The 12,883-nt window shown below is 41.0% G+C and overlaps 1 protein-coding gene across 2 annotated transcripts; it reads right to left on the bottom strand.

The window, feature by feature from the left end:
• Window positions 1-1,014: 1,014 nt before the first annotated feature.
• LOC112685985 (ankyrin-3-like) lies at window positions 1,015-11,546 on the bottom strand. 2 transcript variants are annotated; one of them, XM_025558062.1, is made up of 6 exons: window positions 11,294-11,546; window positions 7,518-7,657; window positions 5,262-5,682; window positions 4,132-4,380; window positions 2,929-3,383; window positions 1,015-2,568 (listed from the first exon to the last, which is right to left on the bottom strand). In XM_025558062.1, the coding sequence occupies exons 3-6, from the start codon at window positions 5,636-5,638 to the stop codon at window positions 1,832-1,834; spliced, it is 1,818 nt and encodes a 605-aa protein (XP_025413847.1). In that variant the 5' UTR covers window positions 5,639-5,682; window positions 7,518-7,657; window positions 11,294-11,546; the 3' UTR covers window positions 1,015-1,831. The 2 variants fall into 2 exon arrangements, with proteins under 2 accessions (XP_025413847.1, XP_025413848.1); XM_025558063.1 differs by lacking the exon at window positions 11,294-11,546 and adding an exon at window positions 9,344-9,413.
• Between the last annotated feature and the right edge of the window lie 1,337 nt (window positions 11,547-12,883).

Raw genomic sequence — 12,883 nt, 5'->3', positions numbered from 1 at the left:
AGAATACAATATATTTAATTACGACATTATTGCATAGTACAGGTAACAGAGCGAGAGATTCGCTTAGTTTCTAAAACGTCTGTATCCAGGGGGGGGGGGTTATAAACCCCCACGAAAATATTTAGTGTATTGTCTATTGATTATAATAAAAAACACACAAAATTCAAAAAAAAAAATTTAATATTACATTTTTTATAACCCCTCCCCCAAAAAAAAAATTCTGGATACGCCACTGTCCGGAACAATCCATAGTACGTCCCGACCATGTTACACATCGATATCGGTCGAAAATAAATTCGTCAGTCAATGTAGTCTAATGTTATTGTAGTAGATTCAAGCCATTCGTTATTAACATTATGTTTCGGTATAAAATAACCATATCGCCAATGTGGTAAAAATCCTTCTCTCCTCATACGCATTAGAAATGGTAATCGTGTTCGCAGATTAATTATTATTACCTTACAAACCTACATCGCGTACAGTTCATGCAGAACGTGTTGCATTCCGTTTTTTAAGATAAATAAACACGGATTATTCGATCGATACCGTGCGATCAGATAGATGAACACATAAGGCGTATCTTCTACTGGGATATTCCGTGATTTTGATTTGTTGTTTCGATATAAACCCATTTGGGTGGCATTTATACACATTGTCACACGAGGATTTTAAACATTACGCTTGAATTTACTTGTAAGAAAAAAGAATATTATAATTCTTAGACCGGCAAACATTAAAAATATTGAAATCTTAAATACACTTACTAAATCATACTAAGTTATCGTAGCGATTAGCAAATCCTCGTGAGTAATCCATGTGTTGTATAAGTGTATTACGTTTACAACTAATTCATCGATAAAAGTTTCTTTTGTACAAACATAACACATCGCATTACATTTTTATCACGCCAGGAATCGGGCTGGAATGGCTTGGACGGGAAACAAATAATATTACATAGCATACAGGTGAGGTGAGCAGTGGACAATATGCAACAATAATTTGATTTGGTCTAAAGTCATCAAAACTATATTGTGATATATGTATATAAAAAAAAGGCACTCGTACAACGTATTAAAAACGACGTAAAATTAAATTACAAAATGAAGCTTTAAAACGGAGGTCTGATTTTGTATTCTATGTTATGTTAACAAAGTACAATAAATCACAATTACATATTTGTTTGTTGTGATTTGAGTCAGTAAAGCTACATAATACGCGTAACGGTTATAATGTTGTACAAAATTTGAAAACGAAATCGGTTCGGTCTAAACGGCAACCGGATGGTTTTTTTTTCTACATACAAAATCGGTATTTTGCGATTCGAACACAACATTAATCGGTTGATATTGATAAATCGTCAACGTTCAACATACAACGTCGTATAGTTTAACGAAAAGAAAAATTAAGAATGGGGAAAAAACGTATCGCAATGGATGCGTCCAGATGGTCGGGGTGGGGGTAGTAATTCTTATAGATCAATGGGGCCGGGAAGTGGAGGTGGGTCGGACTCCATCGCGGTCGTGCGAACGGAGAGTAAAATAACAGGTTTGTCAATTCGATATGTTAAAAAACAATAAAAAAAAAAAACTATCCCTAAACGTTGGTTTATCTTGAGTCACGACAAGATAGAAAAATAATAACATGGTAATAGTAATAAAATAAAAAAAAAACAGAGTGAAAACGTGAAAAAATAAAATAAAATAGAAATTATATAAAAAAAAAAAAATCGCGAAACAGGCGGGTTTGATCGCGTGCGTGTTGCTGTTGACGGGAAGGTATGAACAGTATCGTATCGTGTCGTGTCGTCGTCGTCGTCGTCTTCGGCCGCGGGTCAGATGGACGAGCGCCTGGTCGGGGTGTCGTCGGAACCGACGCCGCCGCGCGGCCGCGACGCGCGCTTCGTGGCCGCGACCGGCGACAGGTGTTTGGTGCGCCGGCGCCGTCGCTGCATGTCTCGCCACTGGATCATGTTGGCGGCGCGCGCGTCGCCCATGGCCACCGCGTAGTCGAGCGGCGTGACACCGTTGTGGCGTACGGCCGTCCGGCACCGGTCCGACGACAGCAGGGCGGCCATCATGCGGTACCGTCTGTGCCGGACGGCCACGTGCAGCGGCGACCCGTACGCCTCGGTGGTCATGTTGGGCGACACGCCGCACGCCAGCAGGAACGCGACCGCGTCCACGTCGTGCCGGACCACCGCCTTGGCCATGCGGTCCGAGTGCACCAGGTGCGCGGTCACCGTCACCCGGCGGCCCCACGTGCACACGGACACGTCCAGCGGCCGGCGACCGGCCGAGGTGTCGCGCGCGTCTATGCATGCGCCGGCGTCCAGCAGCCGGTCCACCAGGGCGGCGCGGTTCGTCCGCACGGCCGCGTGCAGGGCCGTCTCGCCGTCGCGGCGCCGCGCGTTCACGTCCACGCCGCGCGCCAGCAACGCTTCTACCGCTGCCTGGTGGCCCGCCGACGCGGCCACCACGATCGGCGGCTTCGGCCGGCCGCCCGCGTGCAGGGCGCGCAACGTCCCAGGATCCGTGTACGCCAGCAGGCACTCCAGCATGTCCGTATCGCCTGCGAACATTACAACAAATATCATGACAACGCCACGTTGTGCGAACAGGGCGTAGATTCCACCGGAAGAGTTCTTCGCAACGGATACAAATGTAATCCACACCGAGGTCGATGCGACGGGAACCGACCGTAAACCGTCAACAACAATCAGTAGGACGTTTGACGTAATGAACGGGATGTTTTATTTCGAAAATACAACAAATTTTTTGTTGTGGGGGGAGGGAGAATCTAAACGATCGATTGTCTACTGTTACGACATTGGGTACGGAAACTATTGGGCGGAACGGATATCGTCCGACCCAAGGCCTAGTATGCACAGGTAAAGGGAAGCGTGGGTTCTGATCGCAGTCTTCAACTCACCGGACTCGCAGACCGAATGGATGACCGTCCAGTCCATGTTGTCGTCACCGTCACGCGGGTCCACCACGGCGGAACCGTGTTCGAGCATCAACCGCACCAGCGGCAGGTGGTGGCGTGCGACGGCCAAGTGCAGCGGCGAGCCGGCCGATCCGGCCACGCGGTTTACGCTGGCTCCGGCCCTTACCAGCAGTTCGGCCACCGCGTCCTTATGCCGGTGCACGGCGGCCAGCAGCGGCGTCTTGTTCTTGCGGTCGACCGCGTCCACGTGGGCGCCGGCCTGCAGCAACGCGGCCGCGGCCACGACGTTTCCCCGCCTGGCGGCCAAGTGCAGCGCCGTTTCCTGGTTGAACGTGCGCGAGTCCACCGATCGTTTCGACGCGACGTACTTGTGCAGTACCATCAGCAGCGTCCGGTACGAGTATTCGTAGTACACGGCAAAATGCAGACATGTCCACCTGCGCGAAACGGAACCATTATTAAATCATGTTGAAGCGCTAACGCACGCAGATAAAATATCGTCCCCAAATCCCTAAAACATTATTAACCTATGCACTCTGCTCGAATTGAAAACAAATAGAAAAATACCGAAAGAAAACCACCACGCGGTGGCGGCTTTATTCACTGTACCTCATATGAACCCGGAAACAATAACCATAATGACATTATCGGTAGTCGAACACTATATTTTGTTACAGTCGAGACATAGAACATAATGCTATGATGCAGTAACGATACTGTGCATGAAAAAGTGCAGGCCGTAACTAAAGGTTGGATTTGATAGATTTTCTGATAGATTAAGACGAGTCAAAGCTCAAACATTTAAATAATGATTTCAATTTACTAAACGTACTTTAAGAATAAAATAATATTATGAATTTTAATATAATAATCGACTTTTACCAAACTGAAAAGAACATACAATTAACCTATATGTATTTATTAGGAATATAAAATCAGCCAGTTTTTAACCGTAAATCGAATCGGTATTTTTTAGTAATAATTTGAACTTGAAGAAATATATTTGCTATATATATATTATTTGCTAACTTTGCTATATTGTTACGAAGATAACGTTCTCGTATTCCCTGATCTCTATATTAAGTAGGTAGAGTTAATTTTTTTCTTATCAACACGCCCACGTTAGCCGTTCGCAGATGTGAAAATATATTTAAAAAATAAAATAAAAAAGATTGCTTTCGTTACCCGAACTGATCCTGTACATATGGATCGGCCCCTTTTTCCAATAGGAACTGCGATGCTCTTAAGTGCTTGATCTTCATTGCCACCAGCAAGGCTGTGTATCCCGTCGCCTCGTCCACGTGTTCGATGTTCGCCCCGCGATTTATCAGCTTGTTCATCAATATTGTGTTGTCTTGTGTAGCGGCTTTGAAAAGTGCTCTGTTTAATACCGAGTTGGGCATGTCGCGGTTAAGTAGCACGTCTAAACACCGTCTGCAAATATGCAACATTCAAAATGAACGAATACAAAAAATACGAGCGTGAATAATTAAATTATGCAGAACGGGACGGTGGTTTTCGAATCGATCGAATCGAGTTTTAATAATAGTTAGTTATTATCAAAATACACGGCTGGTATTAATGATTCCGAAGATGACAAATCAGAAATATCTTGTCTAATCTGAGTCAGACGAACACCAAAAGACTTCATTGCAGAGAGAAAATTGACACTATTATCGAAGAATCAATAACCGTCTGTTATGCGCAGCAGTAGTATGCACCAGTACATTTTCTTTAGTGCGAATAACAATGGTTTTTGGAGAATCAATCGATTATTTGAGAATTAAAATATAATATTGATGTAGTCTGAAACGTTTTTGTCAGGCATTGAGTGTTTGCAGCAGTTAACTGCGTACCAGTAGTTGATCGACAATAATAATATATTTCAACGAATTTAAAACTTATTTATGCTAATGTAATACAAGGCTTAGCTATTTGCAATAATAAAGAATTTAATGCTATACTGGTAATTTATAATGACGTTTAGTAATTATTTTAACTGACGAATATATCAAATAAAGCATAATTTATATGCACAAAAGGAAACTAGGCTATATTAGCGCATTGCTGTGAGTATGTGTGTGTGTGTGAGAGAGAGAGAGCGAGATGACAGGTTAGGTGTGATGCGTTTCTTGCAAACAGATGACGGGGGTATTATTTTACGTTGGTCGCGAACGTTCAAGAAGGCACCAAGTAAGGGGTGGAAAAAGACAAATACGAAGCATGTGAAACATTACGTAATGGCGAAAGATTTGGAGAGCGCGGGAGAAAGAATTGGGAACGGACTTTCTTGTTATAATTGATTTTTTTCCTACTTGTCGTTCATCAGCGCGGCCAGGTCCAACGGCGTGTTATCGTAACCGTCCACCACGGTCGGGTCGGCTCCGTTGTCCATGAGCAAGCCGACCACTAGCGGCCGGCTGTGCAGAATGCTAAGGTGCACAGGCGTCTTGCGGTTGGCGTTCCTGGCGTCCGGGTCCGCGCCACGGTGCAGTAGCAGGCCGACGATGCGCTGGTGGCCGGACTGCGCGGCCACGTGCACCGGATGGTCGGCCGCGCGGCCAGTAGGACAGTGCGTTAGGTACCGGTTGCGCGTGATGATCCGCTTCACCGCGGCGTAGTTGCCGCGCTCAATCGCCTTCCGCAGGTCCACCGCCGATGCCGAACTCCGCTTCCGGTAGTAGTAGTGCATGACGTGGTGAAACGGTCGCGTTGACGATCCCGCCGAAACGTGTCCTGTCCGAAGGGAACATTTAACATTACAAAAGAAGAATAACGAGTTGTCCCATACGACCGTGTAGCACCGACGTGATCCGGGGACGGTCTGGATTAGCGTTTCTTAAACTGTGTTCCGCGAAGTTTAAATAATATTTTAAAATTTTTTAAAAAAATTACTTTAAAAATTCCAACCAGTAGCGTAAGAAAACTGATTAGCGCCCCTGGCAAACTTAGAAAAAGTTACCTTTCTAACCAATTCAAATTTGATGTTATGATATTTTTTTTAACCTTTAATTTTACTTATATTTTTAAGTAGTATGCAATTTATACTTTTAAGTTATTATTACAGTGTTAATTTTAAACTTTGAAAATTTGTTTTTCTTGCTTTATGACTGGAAAATTTATCGATCATTTCTTCATATGAAATTTTTTACTTAAATACCCTATTTCCATAGTTTCATCATTAAATTCACACGTATACGTAAACACTATAGTGTAGACAAATAAACATCTACGTATTTCAAAAATTATAATTGAAAAATGTCGATTTAACTGTAGGATAAAAATACGACTTTTGCACTATTTTGCGCCCCTTTGCAATTTGAGCCCCTGGCGTAAGCACAGTTCGCTAAACCCTTGTTACGCCACTGTTTCCAACCAAAGATTAGTAATGGTGAAAAAATATTTGCATTATAGAAAAAAAATCTTTGCATATTAAATAACAATGTATAAACCATATGGAATAGTTTAAATGTATATTTAGTATATATTTAGTCTAATTAAAGTAATTATTATTATATATGAATATAATTATTTTTATTTTTATTTTAATTTTAACATATTTTTTAAATTAAATACCTTTAACACAATATTGTTATGATTATAATTTATTTTTAAATAATCTTAAAAAAAAGTTAAAAAGCCAAAAAAAAGTAGGGTTTCCACGATAAATGAGGACACCAAAAAGGGTAACACGGACAAAAAAGTTTAAGAAACGCTGATTTAGATCGTACAAGGGTTGGTCAACCCGCGACACACGTATTGCTGTTCGTAGTTTTTACATCGCTTTTCTCGTATAGAAATAAAATAAATTATGATTGAAAATGATTCAATATTAAAAGATAATTTTTCCATTTGTATACTCAAACGAAACACAAGTAAACGACGTGAAATCCAAACGCATTTAATAACGTAACAGTGAATAATCGATTTTGATATGTGAACAATTCAAATTCTTGTTACGCACTAGGGGTGCGTCCAGCACGAATAGGTCCAAGGACCACACGGATAAATACAATTATATCTACCAAGAGCCGAAATGTTTATGGATACACTTTAAATAATTTGATTATTTTTCATAAATTTATAAAGATAGAATTAAAATTCATAATTATAATAATATTAGTAAGTAGATTTAAATTGTATAAATAAAACGCGAGCCGCATCTGAAAACGACAAGAGCCACATGTCCCACGTAAGGAGTACTGTTTACTGATATCGCGAGTAATAATGTCACATCGTACACGTATATAATGATTATATGATTTTAAATTATTTCTATCTAAGCGAAACACGCTAGGAAAATAAGAATAAATAATATTTATGCAACTAATTTTGATTCAAAACGTATATACTCGTATTCGCCAAATTTATATTTCATCGAAAAACTTTAGAACTTACTGAACACACCCACCCGCACACACACGCGCGCGCGCGTGCAAATATATATTGTGTGTTCTACCAAACATTTACACGTCTTGCGGTTATTTTTATTTTCAATTTTTTTCTCGGCAGGACATATTTTACAAACAATAGAGTCCTGCAGAAATATTTACACAATTGCTATTACGTACCCACGTAGCAGTGGCAACACGCGTACGGTGGTAGTCTGGCCGTCTGCGCGGTGAACGAGGTCGTCAGGCTGTAGGAGCGGTGATCGTGTCCTGTCTATGTATTGGAAATGTAAATGTAATCTATGTGCGACGTCCTATCACTGAAAAACAAACAACAAATTAAAAAATTAAGTGAATTGTTACATTTACAAACAAAACCGTAGATCACACATAAAAGCGGTGCAACTGTAGAAGTCTTTATTGATTGTGAAATTTTAATAATATTGGTCGCATTTCCTAAACCATGTACAGCAGACAAATTACGAGCAACTTATAATCATGTGTTGGTGAATTGGAATAAAATAGTCGAAATATCACTTGGAGTACCAATCCCTTGCTAAGAAACATCTCAATCCAAATGTTAATAGTCTTAAACATCAAGAGCCAATCAAACTAACCAACAGATCGGTTGAACAGTGATCGATCATAATATAAATGATCATTTATAGGTAACTTATTGAGATAGTTATTCGACAAAAAATATTATTCGAAAAATAAACTAAGCAGTACGCGAAATCCTAATGATTTATTATTATATGATTATTGTTTTGCTCATTTAACGTTCATTACAAATGCGTTTTGTAATATAGCTAGCACGAGTACAGCGAAATTGACGTTACAGGCGAGTGGATATTGAATGAGTTATGTATGAAGTATATTTCACAAGAATACCAAGAGAAATTAAAAACATATAACGTTTTAAGAAATTAATTTTTTTTTCCGTAGAATATTTTTATGTAACGTCCTTAATGCAGACTAATACATTTGAAATTGCGTTAATATTTTAATATTTAATAGATTCATTTTTCATTATTATGTAGAAAATACGCGGCAATTATTTAGGTGTCAAAGGAAAAAAATCGTCTAACTTATTATTAAATCGTTATTACGATGTTACATAATTGCATAGAATATTTCCCAATTACAATGATAAATATTAAATGATTTTAAATTCGATTGCATAATGTGTATTATTTTGTTTTTTTTAGTGTTTTTCGTCAGAAGTTTCGTGTAAACATGACAACAATTGTCAATTAGATTATTATATATAATCATCTAATTGTTATTAAAAATAAATATGTTGTCCAAGATTCGTATAATGGTTTTTAATATTTAACCGAAAACGGAAAAAAACAATTAATGTAATAAATCATTACAACCAAATTTATTTGGGTTATTTATAGGTGTATCTTATATCGATCCGAGGAGGACGAGTAAATTCTGATAGCATCGAATAATATTCAAACAATATCAACGATATATTTTATATTCATAATAGACTTTTTTTTTAAATGCATTATACGGATAGTAAAGACTGCGTAACCATTAAGCAGGCGCATTTTTATACCCAACACACTGAATTATCATAACATGAATCCATGACAACATAAATTAAATGATTAGCAATAAATAATCATCTCGAAAATCATTCGAGATACGTACCGAGACATTCTAATCGGTGACAGTTATTACGGTCGGAGATGGTAATAACCACCCAAGATTATTATTAAAAACGATTATTCGCCGAAACGCTTGATGCATTGCAATAACAATTTCACGATAATATTACAACATTTCAAGTGTTTGTCGTCGTTGTCGTCGAATCTCGGTTCTCATGGATTTTGGTCCAAACTTATTAAAAGGTCGTCTTAATTATGAATTCGACCTACATCCTGTCTGGGTTGATTCAATAATGATAATAATAGGAACGCGCTTGACGGCCAGACGGGAAATAAATAAAAACATATTACAAACAAAACGTGTCTAATTGAATCGTATAGAATTACTTGAAAAGAGTGCGACAAGAGTGGTTTCTCGGACATCACTGCGAAACTCGTCCACAGCACACAGTCTTCCAAACGCTTCGAACGGATGGGTCTTTAATTGTTCCCTCCCAAAAAAAAAAAAAAAAATGAATCAGTTCATTGACGTTTATTATTAGGACCGATTATGACGCCACCGCGGTTTCAGACACGTCTCGGAGACAAATATTATTTCAATTCGGACCAATGTTGTCCCGCGGCGTTTTAAGGCGACACGGGTACGGCCTCGCCCGAGTACGTTATCGTTCAATTAAATACAATTGTCGTCAACGTCTGTTCACGATCACCGGCATCACGGGCGTCGCCGAAAATCACGGCCGTCGTCGGCCATTTGTCGTGATAATACGCTACTCGTCCCGTCGATACGCCCAACTCTCTCTGTCCGTCATCAACTAACCCGTACCTGACCTGCGATTATAATTTTCTCGTACGCCACTGCCACGGCAGTGTTCCCATAACCATCGTGCGCACGTTGACGATGAATATCGATATTTATAACGTTTTATAAAACACGACGTGCCTACGTACACAATGGGGTTTTAAATGTTTTAGGCCTTTACCGTGTGAGTATACTAGGAGTTGATTCAAAAAATGGGCGCCACTCGACCAATCGGAACGAGTTGGCTGCGAAGGGCTGAAATCAACGGTTTCCTCGGTACACAACACGAACAACAACAAAATATTCGGAAAAACCTCACTTCTACCACGATACTACGTTATGTTAGGTAGAGAATATAATATTATAATATAAATATAGCGTTAGAAACGCAAATCTTAAATATCAATGACATTTTTTGTAACTGTTGGGATTTGTAGAAAGCATCGTGATAACTCAACGGTATCCAGTGCCGTAACTACCCGTCGTGGAGCCCATAACGAATTTTATGTCGTACAAATAAACCGATTTCAATTTAACTCGAACTTTGTTGTGCCCCTGGCAACCACCCGTTCCTCCGATCACTAGTTACGGCACGCTAATGGTCGTCGCATCCTTCAAAAGTCATTTGTACATCTGCACACGGACAGTACTTATCACGAAAAAAAAAACGCACCCGAAATCGATGATCCGCATCGTATCGGTCGGGATAGGTAAAAATCGTGTGAAGTTAAGGACCGCGCACACAGCCGCGATGGCGGTAATGATATCCCTAGACCACTACAGCGGTAGCGGTAACAGCTTCGCCAGCAACACCACCGACTCGTTCGCATTGGCGGCGGTAGCGATTTGTCAGTATTATACAATTTATAATAAAATCAATAAATGGTAAATAAACAGTATTATATGTTCCGCTAAAAAAACAGGAATCGCGTATACCTGTAATTACAGTAACGAGCAATATTCGATAGCTCTGTGAAAAGTTCAGTAGTAGTACTAGTAACATAAAACTATCGTATTGTAGTATGCTACAGGCCATTGTGGTTTTCGACCGGTGTGCCGCGAACGCCCTTGAAGCGTATCCGCGATAAGTCTATAAATTGTTTTACAAGTACGTATTTACCTGTATTATTATCGAAATTCGGTGAAAACTGATCGAACTATAATCGTAGATACATGTAATCGATTGACTCATAATAATATTTAACCGTCTAATAGACGGTACACATATGTATAAAATATGCTTCGCGTATTATGTGGATTGTTAAAAAGATTGAAAACCATTGCTACGGACTGCAGCACTGTATTCGACACACTGCAAGTGTTGAATTTTGGATTTTTAAAGAAAACACGGCGGCAGTGATAATGGGTCTGGGGCATTGTCTGTGTACACCGCGTCGCGATATTTCTTACCGTTACGATCGGTACGATTTCCGAACGTGCACGTGCGACCAAACGTTTTGCGGACGACAAACGACTTGTCCAGAGCCGTGTCCGAGCACAAGCCTTACGGTCGTTTTACGGTTGAAAACACTTACCAAATATACGGACGTCTGGCGGCGGGGGCGGCGATCGAATACAGGTCCCACGGTCGGGCAAGTAGCCCGGTGCAATGCGATACGTTTCGGTACGGTTAGCGGCGGGTGCGGTGTCGTATTTGGCTCTTATTCCATGTGTACTTCGTGTGCGAACGCCGAACGACAACAATAGTAATAACAATGTAACAATATAATAATAATATGATTAATACAAACGTTCGCAATCCCGTTGGACCGCGACCTCATTCCGCGGACGGGCTTTCGACGACTGACCGATGTGTCGGGTCGGAAATCCGATCTCGCACTTTTACCCGTGAAATCCGGTTATCAGGTAACGCGCGTGTAAATTTAGACCGCGTTCCTGACGCGTTATTTACCTTTGTAATTATCATTGTTATCGTCGAGCACATTATTGCGCGTGCACATTTCAACATTACCTAGTAGAGGTGTGCCCGGTTGACGGGACGACCGCGGTCGCGCGTAACCCACTATGACCGCGCGTCTAGGGGAAGTCCCGACAGGCACGTAAATAGGTGGAAGTTTTTTTTTTTTTACTAAGGGGTGCGATTGACCTTCTTCGAAATCAATGGAACTTTAACGACGGGCAATAAGGTGTTGTGCACCGTACGTCTCATGATTATTACAATACGTTTTTTGGGGTGGAAACCGCTAAATTACGCGCGCCCGCGAAAATCTGCGTGATCTTTGGGTCGACGAACAAAAAAATAATGATCCGATCCCGTCGAACGTTACAACCGCACAAACATACCGTTGCGCACATGTATAAATATATGTATATTGTGCTGAGAATTATATCAGCTCCCCCCCCCCCCCACATTATCGGACGGGGCAAACCAACCCCCGGTCCGCACTCGACGTAACTGGGTTCCCGAGCGGTACGGGTTGGGTTCCCGGCGCTCTCTACGCGCACGCGCGTCCATGCAGGTGTGCACACGACCGACCATGTGAGCCCACAGGTGGGGGGCAAAGGGGCCATTGCCCCTACTTGGAATTCTTGTTTCAAAACTATTTTTAATTTAATACCATGCATATTAATTATAACATAATTTCATTGAGATCCATTTATGAAGTTTAGTAAAACTGATTATACTTCTAGATAATCTAAAATGTATAATCTTGAACGTATTTATTAGTCTACAATGTTTACACATGACTGCATATCACTTAGAACTATAAATTCTCCCGAGATTTCTATGGTATTTGATTTTGTTCTCGTCTATTTTTATATACACGTTGTTTTGGCACTTGGAGTTTTAATCTCGCCCCGGGTGGGATTTTATCCTGCGGGCGCGCTTGCGACCGACGATTACGATAATCGTTCGCGAAACCGGACGGTGCACAATGACGTTTGTTAACGAACACCGGCGCAACGTTCGATAAGCATTTTTAGGAATACGCCCATCGACACCGTATTTGTTAGTTTTACCGGTCGCCAAATATGTTCCGGCGTTGGAATGGTAAACGACGGTGGAAAAATCGCGGATCCGTAAGTCTGTTACGGACTTACATAGATGTAGGTTATCGTACAAGCGGTGCCGCAAATAGGATTCTTGGGGGATCCTGAGCGGA

Source organism: Sipha flava, unplaced genomic scaffold, assembly GCF_003268045.1.
Source record: "Sipha flava isolate LNK unplaced genomic scaffold, YSA_version1 299_pilon_pilon, whole genome shotgun sequence".
Lineage (NCBI taxonomy): Eukaryota > Metazoa > Arthropoda > Insecta > Hemiptera > Aphididae > Sipha > Sipha flava.
This window is presented reverse-complemented; position numbering and strand designations above follow the sequence as displayed.